The 23,346-nt window shown below is 40.5% G+C and overlaps 1 protein-coding gene across 2 annotated transcripts; it reads left to right on the top strand.

The window, feature by feature from the left end:
• Positions 1-4,282: 4,282 nt before the first annotated feature.
• Positions 4,283-19,201, top strand: LOC124111067 (NXPE family member 3-like). 2 transcript variants are annotated; one of them, XM_046470614.1, is made up of 5 exons: positions 4,283-4,649; positions 11,344-11,426; positions 14,588-15,268; positions 16,863-16,915; positions 18,168-19,201. In XM_046470614.1, the coding sequence occupies exons 2-5, from the start codon at positions 11,344-11,346 to the stop codon at positions 18,965-18,967; spliced, it is 1,617 nt and encodes a 538-aa protein (XP_046326570.1). In that variant the 5' UTR covers positions 4,283-4,649; the 3' UTR covers positions 18,968-19,201. The 2 variants fall into 2 exon arrangements, with proteins under 2 accessions (XP_046326570.1, XP_046326569.1); XM_046470613.2 differs by lacking the exon at positions 4,283-4,649 and having other exon boundaries at positions 10,897-11,426.
• The last annotated feature ends 4,145 nt before the right edge of the window (positions 19,202-23,346 follow it).

The following is a 23,346-nucleotide window of genomic DNA, read 5'->3' as shown; positions in this document are numbered from 1 at the left end:
AAATTCGCAAAATATGAAAACAGACCGCACGAGATTCAGACTGAGTTGTCATACTTTGGAAATTGAGAATGGACGTCATTATAAAATCCCAAGAAATTTAAGAAAATGCAAACTTTGTAAATTAGAGTGTGTTGAAATCGAGTACCACTACCTGATTATTTGTCCTTCGTATGTAAAGTTACGGCAACTATATCTCAAAGCAAAGTTCTATTGTCATCCTAACGTTCATTAATTTAATATGCTTCTGTCATCACCAGATACATATATTATTACAAATCTAGCAAAATATCTATATTATGCAAATGAAGTAAGAAATGCGAAACTGAATGTTTAAAACTTTTGTACACAAAGACCTGTGACTTATATGTATTGGAAATAAAAGGATTGATCACATCAACATCACAATGTCCACTTTTCGCTGATCGCCCAGCTGATGATGGCTTCGCCTCGCTGCTTTCATGAGACTGTTCGGATAACATTTATGCAAGGATATGAATTTTCTCCTCATTGATTTACGATACATGTGTTACATCTCTGTTTGTATGTACGTGTTGCGAATGGAATATTGACAAGGTCCTCTCAAGCAGAGCTTCAGGTTTCGCCGCTGTTCAGCATTTTGAAAATCGATAGTGGTTATTCTGTAACATTGACATTTACCTTCTATATTTTACATGTGGGGTTTGAAGGACATGGATATTTGATAATGACCGGACCACACATTTCTGCGAGAGCTAGCTCTGCTTCAAATAAAAAAAAAATTCATGAAACAATAGTTCAAATTAGCTACCTGAACAAACAACTATTTTTATTTTTTCATCCATTTAAAATGCTAGGATGTGTTTTCATACACAAAAATATTTACGAAACAAGCGTTGATGTTTACCTTGTTACTTGCCGTCAATCCAGACGCTAATTGTTTCTAATCAGCCTATGTAGCTGCTGTTTACATGCAAAATAGATAAAGGTTGTCTACAGTACTGTGTGGATTTGAATACGAAATTAAAATAAGGCATGTATTCATTATGCGGGACATTAATAAAAATATGCAATATAAGGAGTTGAAGATCTTCTTTAGTTGACTACAAAATATAGTTTTACACATGCACATACATACATCAGAAAGTTTTAGGCCACACCCCCAAATTTGTTTTGGAAGCCAATTACGGAGCGCGTTATTATAGCACTTTCACTTGGACATTTAAATACTTACTACAAATATGAATTTCTCTCCCTGTGACTTAACTTCATATGTCTAGGAAATTTGATATTTGCAACAAAATCGCAATACTTTCTTTCACTCGACTTTTCTTTAAGGGGATAAAACCAGGACTCAGTATACTGTGTATGAGTGGGGAATACATGTTACGATGCGGCATAATATCTCAGTAACCTAGCACTGTAAATCTGGCATTTAGTCAGGACGAGTTCATACAGCCACACACACACGCACACATACGAGCATGCACGTCGCTATATAAGTGGAATAATCTTGAACGCGACATTAAACCCCACTTCACCTCACCTCTCATGTCAGCCACGTTCTCAAGCTTACCAATTTCTAATATGATTTACAAACTGACTTATATAAATAAAGCGACAAAACCCTTTCAATATCCAATAGAAATCTCTGCAAAGCAGAGTCGATTGTACAATTCCGACTTTATCATGAGCATGTGTTTATGAATCATTATCAAATAATGATACCAGGTGTTCGCGACAAGGTGAGCGAATCCTGCCCCACCGGTGGCACCCGTCACAAACACAAGCAAAGGCAAGTCAATTGTTCACCTAAAACATGGTAACATATGGTACAAGTCAAAATAGGGAATTGCATTGGACATCATTTTTGTCACTGATGCGTCAAATTTGGAAATGTCCTCCGCATGTCTACCATAAAGCTTCTTGAAAGCTTTACTGACGCCTTGAATGTTGCAACCTTGATCAAACAACTTCAGAGCAAGAAATGAGACGCTCTTTGAAATCTTGGTAGAGAGGGCATGCTCGATATATAACTTACATGTTCTCATCTATACAAACATATGATTTCCGTTGATATCTTCAGCCCTGTCTAAATCATGTGTCACTGGAAGGCTACGAACACTTTTGATCAGTGTGCGGCGAAGGAGTGATTGGAGTCTGGCGAAGAATCTATTTCTCACAAATACTTATAGGTTTCGAGAAACTTGACATGAGAAAAAGACATTAACTTGGTGGATGGTTGCAGTGCAAGACATGCATTATACTCAGATGGCGATCTGGAGGGGAAACGAACAAACCAGTCTCTTCGTGTGTCAAGAGCAACTCGAGTGAATGATGCCAGGAGAGATAAGCAGATTATGCTAATAGACATGCATGACGTCACAATGAGGACGGTGTCATTAATTTACGCACTAATGTTACAAAATTTTAAGAATGTGACATTTGTTAAAATGCCTTTGCCTAGGAATGCTTTAGGAACGTCATTGCTATTTGGAATTTAGTCGAGGTGGATTCCGTTAAATATATTGTAGAATCTATGCATGAATGTTAAGAATGTGAAGGATGCGATCTTTGATAAAATACCTTAGCCTATCAATTATATAGATATGGAATTGAAGCTATCAGGTTCTGCTCCCATACAAGCATTCATATCACCAAAAATAATGATAACAGTACCTGGTTATTCATTACACAGTGGGAACAGGTTTTGTCTCTAAGAGTTCTTTACCAGAGCAGACTCGCATCTTAGCTGCTGCTGTTGTAGTATCAGTCACATATACAATGGGAGGTATAAGTATAATGGTAGGCCTGGGCAATAGGTTTGTTAGGAGGAAAACTCAATCTGTCCAATCACTGTGTTGTCGGGGTGAACAGCTGATTGAGATACTTCCTTATATATACGGCGATTCCAACGCTATATCTGCCCATAGTATATGTGCGTTCTCGAACACACCCGTGACAGTGATGGTCTGGAAAAATATGTTCAAAATCTTTGGTATATTTGGCCCAAGTTTCTATGAAGGTAATGATATCGAAGGTTTTACAATAATTTATTTTTTTTAGTTTTGAAAAGGGCCCATATAGATTCAACGTTATTAAGGATAGTTGTATCATCGAAATCACCATGTTTGGATTTAGTTGTGGACCTCCATGTATCTTTACTATGACACTTTCCTATTTGGATTGCCCCGTGCTACTGTTACGCTCGCCAGATTGTCTCTCTGGGTGGCTGTCATCACGTCGTCTGCTAGCTCTGGGGTCCCGGATGTGGGAAGGTTCGTCGGAGGGGGCGGCTAGGGGAGGGGGTGGCTTTCTGGCGGGTGTATCGTCGCTTTTCCATCGGGATGGTTTTCTTTTCCCGGTCGTGTTTATAAGTCACATTATTCACCACCAGCTTGTCGTATGTAAGACAGCAATCGTCGCCTTAGTCTTGATATTCTTTCACATACTCACCTAGCATCCGCCTCACATCTCTCACACTCTCTGTATAATCTGGGGGGACACGGAACTTTCCATTTCGCTGCAGTGTGTTTCTGGCTACCTCACGCACCTTTCCTTTTTCTATGTAAAAGGAGAACTTTACAATAATCGGACGAGGACTCCGCTTAGTTGGTTATCCTTGTGCTCTTTCAGTATGTATCTCGGCCGCCATTTCTTAGGCATTGTCAGCTCATTTTCCATAAAAGTTCTCACTTTCATTCCAGGTTTCCTTTCTACCGTCGTCCACTATTGCAAAAAATACTAAGTTTTCTCAACGTGATTGGGATTCTAATTGTTCGAGTCTGTTGCTCCTTGACACAGAGTCCACAATTAAAACGATGTATTAGTTTATTGCCAATTGTAAAGCCTAGAGGTATGGTAGTGTACTCAACAGACGAGACGGAAGTGAAGAAGTTGACAATGTTGCACAATGGTTATACTGCTTTTCTTAAATTACATTACGCTAAAAGGAGACACGAGTCAGTATGCCCCCTTTTCACATCAAACCTTAGTGTGTCTTTCAGTGCAACAAAGTGTCATTAGTGAGTTCACACATTAGATAATGGAATTGGGCAAAAGGTGCCAAGTGCTTAATTTATTACTGTAGCAAATGTATACAACAATTGCTATTCAAAAGAGTTGCAATTACCTTAGTAATGATATACCAGAATAATAAAACAATAACATTTGTTAAACTGTCATTTTTTGACGAAATGAAGTTTTGATATCACCATATTCAGTCAATAATTGGCTCAAAGCAGACATACGACGAACTCAGGCACTGATGTTTGAGCGGTTGACGTCCTTGGTAAACAAGGCTGATTGTACACGAGCAATGGATATTTTGGGCGTCGGATTACTCCGGTTAGAAGTGCAATGGCTGCCATGCAGGTGATCGGTAGTTTATTCATGAACACATGCTCGTGATATCTCAGCCACAACGAGGGTTATTGAACGCCACATTTGAATATCAGATAGTCCCGGAAACATTGAGAAAGCCTAACCACGTGCCAATGAACCATGTGTCTGTCATAACTGATCCTCGGGAGGCCAAGCGTAAATATCAAATCTGGTGAATCTGGATTTCTTCAGAAGTGGACGGTGATAACGTGGGGCTGCCGGGCCGACACTGATATGCAGGGAGTCGTTTTATGAAATGAGAAGTGTTATTTCATGCTTGTATTCTGAATGTAAGTACATCTATTTCTGATTGACCATTAAAAGGAACATGGTATGAAAAGGTATAGATGTGGACAGTATTCTCGTAAAATGAGTCTCTCCAAATTCAATTTTCACAAATTGTTTTCATAACCTCTGTTCGTGATACTTTTTGTGATAACCATCGGTATATTATTGTAGATGAAATGAGAACTGAATAAGACTTATAATATGTTTTTGACAATTTGAATTTACCAAGAGAGAGGGGATATCAAGATACTATCAGAACCAGCAGGCTTAGATATAAACTCTTATACATCTGTAATAGCCGTAAAGGGAAAGATATACACTCTTCAAAAAAGAAACGCACAGGTAGTATGTAGTTCATTGAACCTGACTACACAAACAATCCTGTATATTAATTGTATATATACTCAACCGAATTAAAAACTTCACAATCCTAAAATTTTAACATTTTGACCAGTTATCATTGTGGGCCCTTATTGTAGTATTTAAACAGTAATGGCCACGTATTGTCTTCAGATAACACCCGTTTTTGTGCAGGTGAATCGATCAAAATCATGTGCACAGCACTATAGTGGCAAAAGTGTATTTCCACGTGCAACTGTTCACGTGGCCATAATACCGCACGTGTTTTCAGAAATACTTGTTAGCAGTCATTAACAAAAATAGAAAAACACAAGAAAACAAAAGTCTTTACAGCCATTTGTCATGCCACGCCTTTCAAATGTGCAACGTGAACGTGCCGTCGGCATGTTGCAGACGGGAACGTCCGTAGCTGAAGTCGCAAGGACGAAGGGTTGTAGTCGACGTACTGTTTATGATTTACAGACGCGTCTACAGCAAACGGGTACCACCGCTGATCGCCTTCGGCAAGGTCGACCACGTGTGAGGTCACATGCAGAGGATCGTCAGATTGTCTTACGTCACCTCCGTAACCGATTTTTGACGGCTACATCAACCAGAAATGAACTGTTTAGGGGTAGACTGAGTGCGCAAACTGTTCGAAACCGTCTGAGAACTGCTCACCTTCAAGCACGACGGCCATACTGCGGGCCGATTCTGACTCAATTACACAGACGTCAACGTCAATTTTGGGCACAGCGACACTTACGATTGACTCAGAGGAATTGGAATCAAGTCGTCTTCAGTGATGAATCCCGATTTAATCTTCGATTTGCTGATGGTAGGGCGAGGGTGTGGAGGCGCCGTCAGGAACGTTACGCCCAGTGTTGTGTACAGGAAGTTGACAAATTTCGAGGCGGAAGTGTCGTGGTGTGGGGTGCTTTCTGTGGCAATGCACGTTCCAGGCTTCTTGTCATCCGTGGCAACCTCAAAGCTGCTGCTTTCCGCGACCAGGTACTGGCACCAGATCTTCTGCCTTTTATGGCAGCACATGGACCCGGTTTGATCTTCCAACACGACAATGCCAGACCACACACAGCAATTTTGACAAGGAATTTCCTTCAGAATACGGGAGTCAACGTCATGGACTGGCCGTCAAGGTCTCCCGACCTCAATCCCATCGAACACGTCTGGAATGCTCTTGGCAGAAGTCTGCGCACTCTCCAGAACCAACCACAGAATTTGCAAGATCTTGGCACCATTTTGCAGCAACAATGGCGTCGTCTTCCCAATCATGTGTTCACAAGCATGACAAGGTCCATGCGGAGGCGTTGTGTGGCAATTGTCAACGCACATGGTGGCCATACGCGCTACTGAACTTGTGTGCCATTAGATTCTCGTGCTTGGGACTTATGATTTAAACTGTTGATGTTATTCCCGAATACCGTAGGTGCTTGGAACAATTTATGGTTACCACCGTTAATTACAATCATTCTTTGGACATTAATGATTAAAAATTACCTTTTCTGATACATTTGTCCGTTGTATACCATATATGGGATTACTTTTAAAAATGTGAAGTTTGTAATTTGACTCAGTATATGTTATTGGAAAATGTTGGTGGCCTGATATTCGACACATAGTGCGTCAAAACGCAGCCATTGTCGATTTGCAATGTCTTAAATGGCATTGTTTTCACAATTGTTCAAAAATGTCTTGGAGAAAACAGTAAATCGTGCTAGTGGCTATAAAAAGGCAAGCATAAGCCAATAAGTTGTCATTCAATTAACAACAATTTTCAAGTTCGAAAATGCCGAGAACATCGCCATAGGACGCATCCAAAGAGGGAAATCGCTGTCTTCTGTTGAACGCCACTTCAACGTCCACCACAGCACCATTTGCCGCCTTTGGGACCGATACACACAGTTCAATTCCACTGCAGACCGTCCGAGAACTGGCAGACCAAGAGCTATCATCGCAATGATGATACGATGATCGCAACGCCATAGCTACGGAGACTGCAGGACGCATCCCTAGTTTGAGGAGGATATCGGACCATACTGTCAGGAACCATCTTCGCGAGGCTGTATTCCGACCCAGAAGACCAGGTATCGTCCCTGTTTTGCAACAGATCCATCGACAGCGACGCTTGCGTTGGTGCTATACCTTACAGCCTTGGAATTTGAGAAACTGGAGACGAGTGTGGTTTAGCGATGAATCACCGGCGAGATGGAAGACAACGTGTTTATCGTGGTCGAAATGAGGGTTTTGCCCCACATTGTGTACGTGAATTCGACCATTTCGGTGACGGTAGTGTTATGGTGTGGGTGGCCATAACCTACACCACGAGATCTAACTTGGTTGTGGTTCAGGGAAATTTGACAGCAAATCGCTATATGATACTTCAAATACTTCAACCTCATCATCTCCCAATCATTGACCACCAGAAGAAGCTGTTTCAACAGGACAACGCTCCACCGCACACAGCTCGTGTCACGGTAGACTACCTCCATAATGCCAACATCAACCTTCTGCCCTGGCCGTCTCCAGGTCTCCAGATCTCAACCCAATCGAACACCTCTGGGATGAATTCGATGCACGTGTACGTGTACGTGAACGTCAGAACACGTCGCAGACACTCCAACAACTGGTCACCGCGTTACAAGCAGAATGGCACAGAATTCCGCAGGACAGAATTCGTACACTTATCCAATCAATGCTGCTGAGATGCAGAGCCGTGATTGCTACCCGGGGCGGCACAACCTTGTGGCCTTATGTGACATGACAATGAAGAGTTTGCCTTTGTACAACGACATCATGTGACTATCAAGCTCCAAAATTTCATGTTTGTATCTATGACATTAAATTAAATATATCGACTTTATTTGGTACAATAAATTTACTAAAAATCTACCTGTGCGTTTCTTGTTTTGAATAGTGTAAATATTGGCGAGACAAGCTGTAAGGATAAGAGCACAATTGAATATGTTACTCCATCACCTCCGCTATTATCCCTATTTAATAATTGAGAAAATTTGGAATCTAATGCTATGTTCTCGGATGTTCACTGTCCTTTTCTGTTTACATTAAAATTACGTAATGCTCAGATTAAAATCCAATGTTTACCTCTGCCATAGAAGATGATATTGGTAGTCGAATAGGTGCAGATGGCTTATCAAGTTTTGATAAAATGCTTATACTCATGCAAACGATGGAAAATGTTTAAAACATATTTGTGTTTTTATGACCCCTTTAAGCCATTAGGTAACGTCTTGTGGGTTACTTACAGTATAAACTTGATAAAAAAAACTTGATAAGAAACCTGAATGATGACATAAAGTCACGCGTTGGTGTAAAAAATACTTCTTCTGATTATTGTCCTCATTTTAGTCCGTCGTAAGACAAGTTGAAAATCTCAGCACTTGTACACAGCACACGTAATTCAACATTAATACTAAGTATATCGCTTTCAGTTTAAAAAAAAAACCCAGTAAAATGCGCTATCGTGTGACGGGATGTGCTGCCTGTCCATGTGGTCGGTTCCTAACATAGAGGATAAATTTGTTCCTTCACGATTAAGACTTTCAAGATACAGTTCTAGGTAATTAATAGATAAGCTAAATGGTAACAGGGAAAGGTTTTCTACCTGCCTGCCACATGGAGTGTAACTTGGAGGGAAACTACTAACTCTCACACGTGATTTTATTCATTTATTTTTTTCTGGTTTAAACACGTATTTATTTCATCACATATATGCAGAATGAAATGGGGATTGTAAAACAAGCATCAATGCTTTGATCAATACCGCTCCCGATGTAACAACATAACAGAACGGTTTACTTAATGATCAGCTCATGTACCACCAACGTTTGTTTGTTTTTTGTTTGGTTGTTTAACGCCGCACTCAGCAATATCCCGGCTATATCTGTAAAAAGTCGAATCTGGACCAGACAATCCGGTGACAGACATCATGAGCATTGATCCACGCAATTGGGATACCATGACATGCACCCCGATCTCGTTAGGCGTCTCTTACGAATATTACAGTGAGTGAGTTGGGTTTAACGCCGCTTTTAACAGTATTCCAGTTATATCACGGCGTGTCAGCTTAACGTGGGAGGAAAGTCCGAAGTGATGCGGGTCTCAGACGTTTACCACTTCGGTGAAACCCACGAGCATGGGTATGGTGCTGACAAACCTATAAACATAATCGGGGCGAACCGGGATTCGAACCCACAATCATAGGTTTCTGGCGTGCCCAAGATGGGCAACTCTGCACAGCGAATCGCGGCGCCTTAGACGACTGGGCCACCCGTGCCCCCAACTATCAACCTTGTCAGCCTCTTAATCACTAAACCCAAGCCTGGGGCGACGGGTATTTGGTGTGAGGCGGGTGTTGGTTGTGTGGCTTTTGTTTGGTAGTGAGGGAGGTGTTTAGTAGTGAGGGTCGTGTTTGGTACTGAGGGTGGGGTTTGGTGGTGAGGCAGTTGTTTGGAAGTGAGGTGGGCGTTTGGTAGTGAGGTGGGTGTTTGGTAGTGAGGTGGGCGTTTGGTAGTGAGGAGGGTGTTTGGTAGTGAGGCTGGTGTTTGGTAGTGAGGTGGGTGTTTGGTAGTGAGGGTGCTGTTTGGTAGTTAGGGTGCTGTTTGGTAGTGAGGCTGGTGTTTGGTAGTGAGGTGGGTGTTTGGTAGTGAGGCAGTGGTTGCTAGTGAGGGTAGTGTTTGCTAGTGAGGGTGGTGTCTGGTAGTGAGGCGGCTGTTTGGTAGTGAGGATGGTATTTGGTAGTGAGGGTGGGTTTTGGTAGTAAAGGTGGGTTTTGGTAGTGACGGTGGTGTTTGATAGTGAGGGAGGTGTTTGGTAGTGAGGCAGGTGTTTCGTAGTGAAGTGAGGGTGGTGTTTGGTAGTGAGGGTGGTGTTTGGTAGTGATTGTGGTGTTTGATAGTGAGGGTATTGTTTGTTGTGATTTTATTTCTTTTTGGAGTACACAAACAATATGTTTACAGAATATAGTTCACATGCAATCTTAAATACATACAAGTTACAAAGCATATCTACAGATGATAACATACAAAAACTATGCCAGTGTCAAATTGTTGGATTGTGCAAGTTCATGGTTTTAAACGAATAGGTGGTGACAGAGATACCAAAATGTCATGAACTGTGTGTATTTACATTGTGAATATGATATATTTCTGTCGATGTAATATGAATCGGTTATTTCTTGTTTGATGTGTGGGAAATTTGGTATGGAGTCAGAAATGTTTGATTTGAATATGTTTTGCTTTGAAACAGTTATAATATGATTTAATACATCATTTCGTTTTTGTTGATATCCTAATAAAATTGTCAATTTTGAAAATTCTAGTTCTATTCCAGTTTTACCTTTGATCCATTTTGTAAGATTGTTCCATACATGTTTTACAATTTTGCACTCAAAGAAATGTGCACTAAGGATTGTTTTTCTCGATTACAGAAATTGCAAAGAAATGATTATAGGATAACCCACTCGGTACGAGTGATTACGGAAAATATGTCACGAGTGAAATTAATGTTTTAAGTTCCGAGCTTTAGCTTTCACCTCACACGAAAATACTAGCTTCTGATTGGTTAACGAGCGGGAAATTAATTTCCATGTAGCCTGCTCATGTAGCCCGACGAGAAATCAATTGGAACACAATGACGGCAACCTGCATATCTCGAATAAGTATCGTTGAGTTGAAATGAACCGATGTTTATACAAGTAACTCGATTCGTTTGCGTCGTCTGCTATGAGTTTTGCTAACTCAGCGAAACTGCGGACATATATTGCGCACCTGCTTGAAAGGATGTCGGTGAGATAAATTCGTTGCCAACCGATCCCGCGGGGTATATGGTGTTGCGTACCCTGTGCGTGGACCTATGTACTCCGTGCCGTTGCGTCGTCTGCTCGAAGAGAACCTCGAATAGGCGTTTCGACCTTCCCATCTATGACACTTTGTTTAATTAAACTTAAAAGAAATTGTTGAGATTTTCTATGCAAGTACTAGCATGCTTCTTCTGCTATCAAAGGAGGTGTATTTAACTGCCATGTTGATGTTTGCTTCAGGTTACACTCCAGCTGTGCGACGGCACCCTGTAATGAGAAAGTGAGAAAGTTTGCTTTGACACCGCCTTTCAGGGTATGGTGAAAAAACAAACACAATAAACAACATAATGAACAACAATGCAAGAACAAATCATATTCACTTATCAAGCAGACACCGAAGAGTTCAGTTCAGATCAAATATGGTCATACCCAATCACATGAGGATCTTTTGCTTTCTCTATTTTGAAATGCTCATAAAACATATCTGTCATGACTTTTACATTTTCATTTTGTTTCAGATGTACAGTACAAAACGTCAGATATATCTACTTATTGTCCTTCTGATCACATCCTTGTTCTTATTGTGGGGCAACTATGACGAGTAAGTACATGTATATATGATATGATATCAAATGACAAAGTAAAGCAAGTTACAAAAAACACAATTGAAATGCTGTGTGTTGCAACATCATCCAGCCAAGGACAGATTAGCTATAGTCATACGAAATATAGGGGGTTCTTTATCTTCTTCTTAGATTAGTTTATATTACAACTCTTCAGTACTCAATGAGATATGTCTGTCCATCTTCATCTGTTGTATGAATGAACTAGGAAGGTGTTCCAATGCTGCATGAAAAAATGGAAGTAACCCAACCACCATCGTTCTTGATTAAAAGCAAGAAAATCCTTTCCACCCATAGTCATACATAATATCGACCCGTGAAGATCCGGGGTAGAATAGGTCTTCAGCAACCCATGCTTGCCGTAAAAGGTGACTATGCTTGTCGTAAAAGCGACTAACGGACTCGGGTGGTAAAGCTCGCTAACATGTCATCGTATCCCAACTGCGTAGATCGATGATCATGATGTCTATCACTGGATTGTCTGGTCCAGACTCGATTATAACATAAGAAATATCTGCCAAAAGCAGAAATGATTACCATTCCGACTATATCATAAGCATGTATTTATGAATGACCCGAATATATTTCCTATGTATGACAAGATGAAATAATGACATCAGAGGTAGGTAGCTTGTCTACTGTTAATGTGGAACGTGCTTTTTCAATGTTACGCTGAATTCCACGTAGAGACATGATACTAGTAGTTGTTGGACAATAATTTGGAATAATTTTGACATACTTGTGTCAAATACCGAAGGTAAGATGAAATTTGGTACATATTCTTAGGATTAGGCATTTAATTAGTAAGGCAACCGTCATTTAAAGTTTAGGTCACTGTAATGGTCATTCGTATGGAGTTTTGCTTCTTTGCGTACTAAATCACCCTTAGTGTTTTTATTACCTACGATGGCAAACAATTCAGGGTTCATAAAAAATCATTTATTACCCACGTTGTGAAGATACAGTAGGTAAGATACTAAATCCGTACTTCACACGTGTGTCGTACAAGGTTGACATCGTTTTATTCGTTGATTGATTGGATAACCGTGACCTCTGTCACACCAGAACTTCTTTTTTTATTCATAAAAAATATCGCGAGACGTTATTCGCTTTCTCAACTACAAAGCAGAACTAAAGAAATCTCATGAAAGCGAGAGACATTTACACACACCAAAAAGATCGTCACACGCATTAAATTCGCTATGCATATAATATTATTTATGCATAGAGCTACAGCAGACATTATATAATCGAGCCATGCATATCCATATGTCCCAATGAGCGTGACGCAGCCGACCACTTTCGCGACTTTCAATTGATTTAACGTAAAGGGTTAAGCGTGGTGAAATGAAGTCAGGTTAAACTCTCTGGACAGATATCTAGACTTACGTTCGATGCTCCGGTGGTGCCGCCAGTGTCACCATTCGCAGCGTATTTTGTGACATTAAATGCGGAGGTGTTTGTTCATGAATGAATAGACATGACTGCACTAGAAGGTGAACATTTCCGACACAAATGACTCGAACACGCCATAGAAGTGTGCTTGACTTCTGATTATGTAATCCAAAACATCCCAAATGTGAACAATTACATTCCCTATCTCTCGGGTAAAACGCTGTAAGTAGATCACGGTTGTCTTTTCTTATTCCGGTGGTGACCTTGCCCTTCGTTCGAAGCTGTCACTTACATGCAAACAGACTTGAGTTTGTTGTTTTTCACGTCTTCAGTACAGGGTGGTAAGTTAACATGAACGTCTTTGTCGAACACTCTGATTTCCCTCTTCCAAAATGGTACGGACATGATATAACTTCAGCTGATAGATCAAGAAAACCGAACCATTTTGATTGCATAGCCGGGACCCAGGCAGTGCGAGCAACCGACCGTTGGTCCGATATTCAAAGCGCGGCGCTAATGTGACTTTCAAAATCTTCTTATAGTTGTCCTGCGTACTGATAACGATGCGCTTGAATTACCATGAGTTGAAAACATTCTTCCAAAACGATCTTGATCGTCGGTGCTGTTATGTTTGCAAACACAACAACAAGAGCATGTTGTTTATGCGTATGCATAGAAATGCCAACAATACACTTGTCAATATTCATGCGCAACCAGATTTTGCAACCGGTTTCAGTTTGGTCTGTCAACGAACGAAAGTTATTAGGTATTTACACTTAAATATAAATTTAGCGTGGGTAATAAATAAAATACTACACTCATTCTCGTTGGATACCCTTTTTACGAAACTCGTGAACTTTCCATGGTATTTGACCTCGCTTTCGCTCGACCAGATACCATAGAAAGTCCATTCGTTTCGTAAAAAGGGTATCTAACGAGAATGAGTGTAGTATTCTCTTTCTGTGCCCTAGGGTCATATCACGTCACAAAACAACAGTGTATTGTTTCCCTCATCTTGTCGGCAATGTTGACGTCATTCGAATCTTATTGTGACGTGAGGTAGGAATGACGTCACACTAGAAACGACATCATAGTTGACGATTGTTGACGTCATTCCACAAATTGTGGTTTTGCTGTTGTTGCGACTTGCTGTCGTTCTTGGTAAACACAAGAATTCGTAAACACTCGTGTCGTAACCATAGTGTGACATGAACACTCATATAATATCCTCTGTGTATGAGATGCTTGTAATTAAAAAGCATACGTGGTCTCAACTTGAAATAACGAAGCATACTATTGGTCAAAATTGATTGGCATGGTTATTTAACCGGAACAGCCTCTGAAGTTTTTGTTAGGGTTGTACGGGCAAGGGGGTGGTATGTTTTTTTCTAAACACAGAAGTGACGTTATTTAAAAATTTACTTTAGTATAGTTTGCATGTACATATAACTGTTTAAAGTCATTTATTGATGCCTAACATAGATGATACACTGTATGTTGTGCTTAAAGATCGAAAAACAGAAGAGGTGAATGTGAGTCTGTTTGACTGCAAGTACAGACAGAAAGCTCGAGATGTGATCCTATATGACAAGCATGGGTTACTGGAACCATTTCTGACCCGGAATCTTGACTTGATGTGACAGAAATGGATATCATAAATAAAATCAAAATGTACACAATGTCTGGCACATGTTTACCTGTTTTGTATGGCATGTTACTCAACAAAGAAGGTTTTTTCTTGCAGATTACAAATCTTACCAGAGCCCCTATACCGTTCAAGAACTGGAAGCCAAAAGCAAACTCACTTAGTGGAAATACAAATAATTCCAGAAATAAACGATACCGAAATAAATGATACAAATAGTCATGCGTCTGCAACAACCTCAGAGATGTCACTTGTTGAGCCAAAAGTTGTGTATGCACTAAATGAAACAATCAGTTTGAAGATTATGCTATTTGACCAGAGGAATAGACCAAAAACCCGAGGTGGCGATATGCTTATTGTATGGATGCGAGACAAAAGTAAGGGAGCTGCTTCAGCCGGAACTGTTATTGACCATGACAACGGGACCTATACTGGTGTTCTGCGCATCTTGTGGTCAGGACAATCTGTCATCCGTGCAGCGATATTATCTTCGAGAGAAAAAATGGCTTTTGTACATAGGGAATTTAACAATGGTTATATTGGAAAGAGAATCGAATGCTTTTTTAATGTGTACAACTTAACAGAGTCTACCTCAGGATACATGGATAACACATTTGTGAAAATGAGACAAGTTTGTAATTTAACAGACAAACATTATGGTGTTCCATTGTATTGTATTAAACCAAAGATGAAAGGAATCCAGTGTAGCGACTGGACCGGGATCACTTCACAGAGGAAGTTGCCTGTACCAGCCAGGGCTGACAACAAATGGTATTTTTCGTAAGTATTTATATCCTGAACAACAAAAGTTATGTTTTTTACCAAATCTGAAACAATTTCGGTTTGCAACAGATGAAAGACTTCTGTAAGTGTTCAAATGGTTTAATTTGCCATACTGACTTCAGAAAATGAGTGATTTCATAAAAAAAACATGAATATGCCAAAATGTCCATTAACAAATCAATAGCGTGTGTGTCCACCTCTGGTTGCGATGCAAGCAACACATTTTCGTCTCATGGAATGGACCAGGCGTCGCACAAAGTCCTGTGTGATATCTGTCCATATCTGCTGGAGCATGTTTGAAGTTCCTGAAGTATCTGTGGAACACGTGGTTGACGTCGAAGGCGCTGATCCATCTCATCCCACATGTGCTCGATTGGTGAGAGAGCAGAGGAGCGAGCCGGCCAGGGGATGACATTCACGTTGTTTTGTTGAAGAGAATCCTGAACAAGTCGAGCAATATAAGGCTGGGGGTTGTCATGGGCCATGACGACGCAAAACGGGAGAACAACAGGGCCGATGATCTCGTCGAGGGAGCGCTGTCCATTGAGATTTCCCTCTACCACTATGAAACGGGTCTGTCTTGCTGTAATCCCACCCCATACCATAATGCTGGCGCACCCGAACCGATCTTCTTCCATGACACAATGATTGACGTAACGTTCACCTCGACGAACCTGTCCATCGCTGTGGCTGAGGTGAAAACGAGACATGTCAGTGAATAGAACTTGTCCCCACTGCATGGCCGTCCAACGTAGACGCTGTCTGCACCACTGTAGACGTGCTTGACGGTGGTTTACCTGTCAAAATGGGACGTCTGACGGGTCTTCTGGCGACAATCCCTGCATATCTGAGGCGGCAACGTACGGTTTTTGAAGATATTCGTTGAACGCCAGATATGCTTCTTGCAGTCACTGTTGCTGGCTGGAATCGATTTCGTAGGTGTGTTGTTCGAATCCAGTTGTCTTGTTGATTATTGCTTACGCGTGGCCTGCCACTTCGAGGATGGTCCCTGACTGCATTCGTCTGTTGCCAACGTTGCCATTAACACCAAATGGTGTTTCTGTGGACTTTAAATTGTCTTGCAACATCACGTTGACGCGATCCTGCTTCAAGCATACCAATGGCTCGCAGACGCTCATTTTCGGACAGGCGTGGCATTTCGTAATGTTGAATAATTTGCGTAATTTTGGTTGTTTTTCTGAGTGGTTGTCAGCACGATGCTGAACAATGCATATGATATCCCGTTAACGCAAATGTTTTTATCCCCATTCTTAGGTAGTGAAATTCATCGGTCTTGCATAAAAGTCAATTTGTGCAATGAATGCATGCTTTTCTGTAGCAGTTGCATTTTTGTGACTTGGTTCCATGCATATACTTCAATATTGAAAACTTAACTTTAGTTGTTTGAAAAATACACTAAAATATTGGTGTCACAGGAACTTTTGTTGTTGACTATATGATATATCATGTGTAATTATGAGGACCATTACATATATCTCAATTCAAAGTAGAACATCATTGTTTTTTGTTGGTCATGCATATATAGCATAAGAAAGTTTTGGTAGTATAAAACCATATTCTATTATTTCAGGTCAGCCGGCCCAGGGATTCTTCCAGGCAGTGTCACAGTGACCGTTTCTTCTGGTATATAGGCTGCATCTTAAATGATATGCATAACTCATATTTACAAACGCTTCAGTCAGCATTGATATGTAGACATGTTCTGCATAAATACTGATGACTTAGTTCTACAGATATCAACAAAATATAGTGTCATCTAACGAAGAGACATGAATGTCAAAGTTAAGCTTCCTCTGTCTGCCAAGTTTTTTGGGAAATTTAAGAGTATGGTCGAAAAACAATATTGATGACTAAATACTAACACATAAATCTGATGATCAAAAGGCGAGACATTCATATACAAGCTAACCTTTAGCTCGCTCGGTTTGCAACATCAGAAGATTAGATGTAATCAAAGACATCTGGGGAAAAAAAGATCAAACATTATAAAATCATAAAATAAGGAACATATATGTTAAGCTCCCAGTATACATGCATGTTCCACCTGTAACTACATTTGGTGCTAATTCCACCCACCACATTTCAGTCTTCATTTATGTTTTGAGAGGACTTTTTTCAGGGGTCTTTGTTTAGAACAAAGAACACTGATGTTTGCAACAAGTCATGTTATCTGCTGTAATTGTATAACATTTAAGGTCAAGATCACTTTTTATGCAGTGTATGTCCAAAACCCCGAGGAGACGGGTTAGAATTGGCCCCAGCAACGAATTCCTTTCGAACGAGTCGACTTAATGGTTTGGGTTTAGGTTCTGTGACTTGGTAGACAAGGCAGTTATGTACCAGACGGCGTATTAATTACTGGTTTACCCCTTGTCTTCTTAACAGACTGCCGTGATACAAATGGAATATTGCTAAATGCAGCGTTAAACAAATGATGCTGGCCAACGGTGGGGCAGGATACGCACTCACTTTCGCAACACATGGCATCATCACTATGTGTAATCAAACCCGAAGTACTTAGATATACTTGACCATGTGGTTTTATTGGTACTTGTTGTGTATCACAATTTAGAGTCTCACAAGGTTAAGGATTAGCCATAGTTTTGATTGATATTACCAGGTGACATTAATCACCGTCTTGTATATATAGCAGAGTGCCCATTATCTAATGACCTTGATAATACTCATGACTGTATCCTAGTAACTGTTTTTAACAAAGGACAGGGTATGATAAAGTCCCTCTTGGAGGCCCCAGGATCTGGATTTATTTGTGTCATGATGAGAGTTAAACAACAATCCAACCAATTTCTCTTGCTACAATGGACTTGTAACTTTTAAATCGCACATGTTTATCTTACTTTTTTTATTGTTCCAGCAACAAACACCAGAATGACTTCACAGATTCCTTGCAGCAGGACAACCTTCAAGAACACCTGGTTGTCAAAACCTGTTGGTTTCTTTTACAACTCTATGTGGAACCCCTTGTCGTGTATTAATAATATAACGGCCAAAGACTATGACCGCTGTCTAGCGAACAGGACTCTTAGAATGTTTGGTGATTCCACTGTCAGACAGTTATTCTCTTTCATGTACAAACATATGAATCTTACATGGAGAATTGGACCATGGCAAACTGGCGCGGACCTTGTACCTACAGACAAATGGTATTCCTATTCCGAGGCATACAAAAAAGGTTTTAACTATACCGTCTTTTGGTCCCCCCATGGTCTACCAATGACATTTGTCAATGCCAATAGGACTGCAATTCGACCATCCTTTGTCCATCTTGATGAGATTCCTTCTGGTTCTAGAGACATCGTTCTTATTAACCTGTATGCTCATTTCCACTTCTTTCCTGTACACATATTTAGGTCTCAAATGAAGCGCATTAGGCAAGCAATAAAACGATTACTGATACGATCGCCTGATGTAAAAATTGCAATTAAAGGACCCCACTATTTTGTTGTAGATAACGTAGTCACTACGTTGGGTAGTATGTGGGGGCCTGTATATGACAAAATTATCAGACAAGAATTTGTTCACCTTTATGACCACGTTATATACCTCGATGTTTGGGACATGCTCATTTCTGTTGAGAGTTCTGGCATTCATCCTAGTGAACAAATATTGAATACGATGCTCCGCACTTTGTTCGGATATGTCTGTACGAAATGAAGATAATCAGAGGTCCGTTTTGACTAGCAGTGCCCCTTCTATGCCAGAGAAACGGTCCATTATGTAGGCGCTGGTCCATTGTGACTGGTAACCGAATTAAAAAAAAACATGGTCAAAAACATTCATATGAAAACCTGGACATTTCGACATTTGTTTCCATAGATTATGAGAAAATAAGAGAAGATACACAACGTTCATGTTATATTGAATCTTCTTACATCCATTGAATTCAAAATGTCAGTTCTCTAAGTCTAGTTGTTCTTCAAAATAAAACATTTGAATATTCTGCGAAATATTGTCTTTAACATAATCATTATCAACAAAAACAAAGGACTAAAGTCATCATGATACGAGGTGAGGTGAAATTTGGTTTAAAGTCGCGTCAAAGATTATTGCACTTGCATGCACGTGTGTGTGTGTGTGTGTGTGTGTGTGTGTGTGTGTGTGTGTGTGTGTGTGTGTGTGTGTGTGTGTCTGCTTGTACTAGTCCGGACTAATGCCGATTTATAGTGCTAGCTCACTGAGATACCATTCCGCAGTTTAACATGAATACCCCACTCAGACACAGTGTACTGACTCCGAAGCTAGTCAACTACTGGGTTACCGAACGCCAAGAAAAAAACATACCACGTTTAAATGGCAAATTACTGAAGCAACATTGGGACAAAGCCATGTATGCATACCTGACAGCACAATATTCGCGACCAGCTCCGGCGACTGAAACTGTATATGCGCAGTGAGTCTGGTGAGCTTTCTCCCAACGCTCGTCAAACGCCTTTGCTTGAACCCCCAGTTCCAACAGTAGCAGATCCGAAATTGCAAATGGATGTTCGCATTGTTCTCCCTAAACTACCTGATGACCCACTAATGTGCTCACAAAATGAAATTTCTGATGTTGGCCTCAAAGAGTTTTTCCCCCTCTTCCGACCCCTCTGCTGTCGATGATCTTTCTGATGATCCCTTGTATATTTTGTTTCTGTCATGTTATAATTAACCAATCATTTCCACGGAATAAACTTAATAAATTAAATGACATTATTTCTGTTACTCTCAATGCGGACTGCTCTTTGCATGACATTAAATGTTGCGTGTATGCTGCTGCTCGAACACTGGAGGAACTCCATACAGTTTCCAAAGAAAATGAACCACAAAAGGGAAATAAATAAATAAATTAAAAAAAACGGTTTCAAATTAAATTGAATGAAACAAGGAAAGATGAGTCCTGGATTGAACTTTGCTTAAAATTGCGTTCTTCGGGACAATCTATGTCAAAACGCCAGAGATCAATTTGGCAAAAAATCAAAAACAAAACACAAGACAACAAAGGGAAAATTCTCAATCAAATTCTTGATTCTCTGAAAGCAAAGTTAAAGGTTTGGGCAGAGAGAAAAAGAAAGTGGGATAAGATCGAGAAAAGTAATTTTAAAATTTAAAAAGAAATTGCTTAAATCAGATGAAAAACAATTTTACAGGCAGTTAAATGCAACGAATGAGAGTGATGAGAAAAGACGTCGACCCACCATGGATTCCAGTGAAAGGTTTTCGAAACAGTTGTGGTCAATACCCGGCAACTGTAACCTTAGGAACCATGGGTAGAGGATTACAATAATACTGTACATAAAAGAATAAGGTCACCAATGGTGTGTTTCATTACACCTGATTGCCTATAAAATATCCTTAAAAAGTCTAAATCTAATACGGCGCCAGGGCCTGATGGTATTCGAAACCGGTATTGGAATCTGTTCCCTTGTGTCTAAACGCCATTACTTCACTGTTTTAATTCTCTTGTGAATGCAGGGGGTGTTCCGCCCAGGTTCAGCAAAGGGCGAACAATACTTCTCCCAAAGAAAGGTGATCTGACTGACCCTAAACATTTCCGGTCACTTACTTGTTTGAACACGCAGTACAAACTATTTACACGGTGTCTTACAGATCTCGTACTGGTCTTCGAATGACATTATCTACATGGAGCAGAAAGGAGCCAGAAAGGGATGTTTGGGTTGTAGGAATCAATTGCTGGATCAGAAAAAGATCCTTGAAGAGGCTAAAACTGGACACAGTAACCTCTCAATGTTGAGACTACAGAAATCTTGAATAAGAACCAAGATGGACAGACTATAGAAAAACCTCACGAATGGATTTTGAAGTCACTGGAATGCATTGACCTCCCCCAGCGACTATTTGTTTTTCTCAAGTCTTTAATGAATTGCGGGTCAACTCAACTTGAGATGTATTCGCAGGGGCAGGTGGTGACTTCGGAACCCATTCCTATTAGAAGAGAAATATTTCAGGGCGATTCTTTCAGTCCTTTGCTTTTCTGTTCGTCATTAAATCCTTTAAGCTTTTTGCTTAGCAAAGAGGAAGGTTATCATCCTGGACCTCCTCAGCACAGATACCCAACATCCCTAACTTACCTCCTTTACACGGATGACCTTAAACGTATTGATAATGGAGGATCCACACTAAAGAACAGATTCTGCTTGTCAAGTCCTTTTCTAATGATATCGGCATGTCCTTTGGACTCGACAAATGCAAAATTTTCCATCTGAAACGTGGCAAGGTAGAAGCGGGAGGATCAGTCAGTTTACTTGGGGGAGGAGTTATTGACCATCTCGTGGAAGGTCAGGCCTATAAGTACTTAGGGATGCAGATTAGGGACAAACTCCAGAATGCCCATATCAAGGAAAAACTTCAGGCAGAGTACAAATGTAGACTAAAGAAAATCTGGAGTTCAGAGGTGAACACTCACAATAAAGTTAAAGCCACAAATACTTATGCTGTACTAGTCCTTTCATATTCTTTTGGTGTTGTTGATTGGACGAAACAAGAAATTCAGGGTACTGACACCCACACACGAAGAATCATGTCAGACAATAGATCTCACCACCCTCGCTCATTCCTCAAACATTATGGGAGGGCTTGGTTTGAGTAACATTGGGGCTCTTCATGATAGAATTGTTTTGTGCACTTTTGCACACATATATTTGTCTGATGATCCTCTTGTGAAGCATGTCAACACTCATGATGAAAACAAGGCATTCCACAGTTTTCTAAAACGAGCCAAGGATGTGGGACATAATCTGAATGTCGGTGTTGATTTCGTTGATGGTTCTGTACTGTTGGACGGTACAGAAATGAGTGTCAACCAAGCGAAGTGCTATATGAAGTCGGCCCAGATTCAGTTTATTCAAGTAGAGCTATCTGAACGACCACTGCATCGAGTTTATGTGCAGTGTGTTGAGAAGATCAGCAATGGGTGAAGTCGTCTGGACTGAAAAGTGAAACAGAAGGCTTTCTGTTTGCTGCTCAGGACCAGTCACTTCCCACTCGAAACCGTCAATGTGTGATTTTGCATCAAAATGTGAATATAAAATGTAGATTATGTAATGAATTTAATGAGACTGTCCAACACATTGTCAGTGGATGCCCAGCTTTGGCACAGACACAGTATCTTATGCGACATGATGGGGTGGCTCGATCATTTCATTACCGTCTTTGCCATGCTTGTGGTTTTGACACAGAGGTCCATCCATGGTACGACCCGGAATATGTAGAGGGCGTCATGGAAAATGATGAAAACAAAATCCTTTGGAAAAGGCCCGTATACAGCCTCAGACATATCAAGGCCAACAAACCTGATCGTGTCCTTTTTGATACATCCAATGAAATCATTTATATCATTAAATTTTCTGTCCCTTTTGACAGTAATGTGATTGACAAGATTGAGGAAAAATATGGCAAATATGCAGACCTCGCTTTCGAAATGTCACGCTTGCATCCCAAGTACCAAGTTGTCCGACTCCCCATTGTTCTCGGTGCCTTAGGTTTGGTACCTCCCAATCTGTTGACTGACATTGGGAGATTTCCCGGGTTTGCTACCAGGATTGCAGCCCTTCTGACAATATGGATAATGCAAAAGGGTGCAGTGTTGGGGAGTCTTCACATTCTCCGAAAAGTTCTGGGTGGGTTTGACTCACAGGAACTCGATGATATAAAACATAACATATTTGAATAGAGAAATAAGTGACATTCATATTTCATGCGATATCGAGCTGTGATTGGAACCGAGTGCGAAATCTTGAATAAGAACCAAGATGGCGGGTGTCACTCCTTGTCTCTATGTATATAGAGGTGTGTGATTTTTTTCTATACAAATATATTATGTTATACACGCTATCATAGAGTTCCTGTGGTTTGACTAGGCAGCGATTCCTGGTAGAAGTCCCTATAGCTGTCTCGGCTGTTTGTTGAGGGGGTAAGGGCCCTGAGGATCACCGAAACCCTTTTTGCTGCCTTTTTTATTTTAATCTGTAAATATACTGAACAGCATTGAAAACGCACCACCATGAAAATGGATGTATTTTTATCCGGGCTTAAGT

Source organism: Haliotis rufescens, unplaced genomic scaffold, assembly GCF_023055435.1.
Source record: "Haliotis rufescens isolate VD_foot unplaced genomic scaffold, xgHalRufe1.0.p SCAF_9, whole genome shotgun sequence".
In the NCBI taxonomy this organism is placed as follows: Eukaryota; Metazoa; Mollusca; class Gastropoda; order Lepetellida; family Haliotidae; genus Haliotis; species Haliotis rufescens.
This window is presented reverse-complemented; position numbering and strand designations above follow the sequence as displayed.

Bases quoted from the DNA above. Each gene is read 5' to 3' on its own strand.
- LOC124111067 (XM_046470613.2), top strand. From the start codon at position 11,173: ATGAACAACAATGCAAGAACAAATCATATTCACTTATCAAGCAGACAC. The intron at 11,427-14,587 runs GTAAGTACATGT...TTTTTCTTGCAG, and splicing joins TTGTGGGGCAACTATGACGA to ATTACAAATCTTACCAGAGC. The intron at 15,269-16,862 runs GTAAGTATTTAT...CTATTATTTCAG, and splicing joins GACAACAAATGGTATTTTTC to GTCAGCCGGCCCAGGGATTC.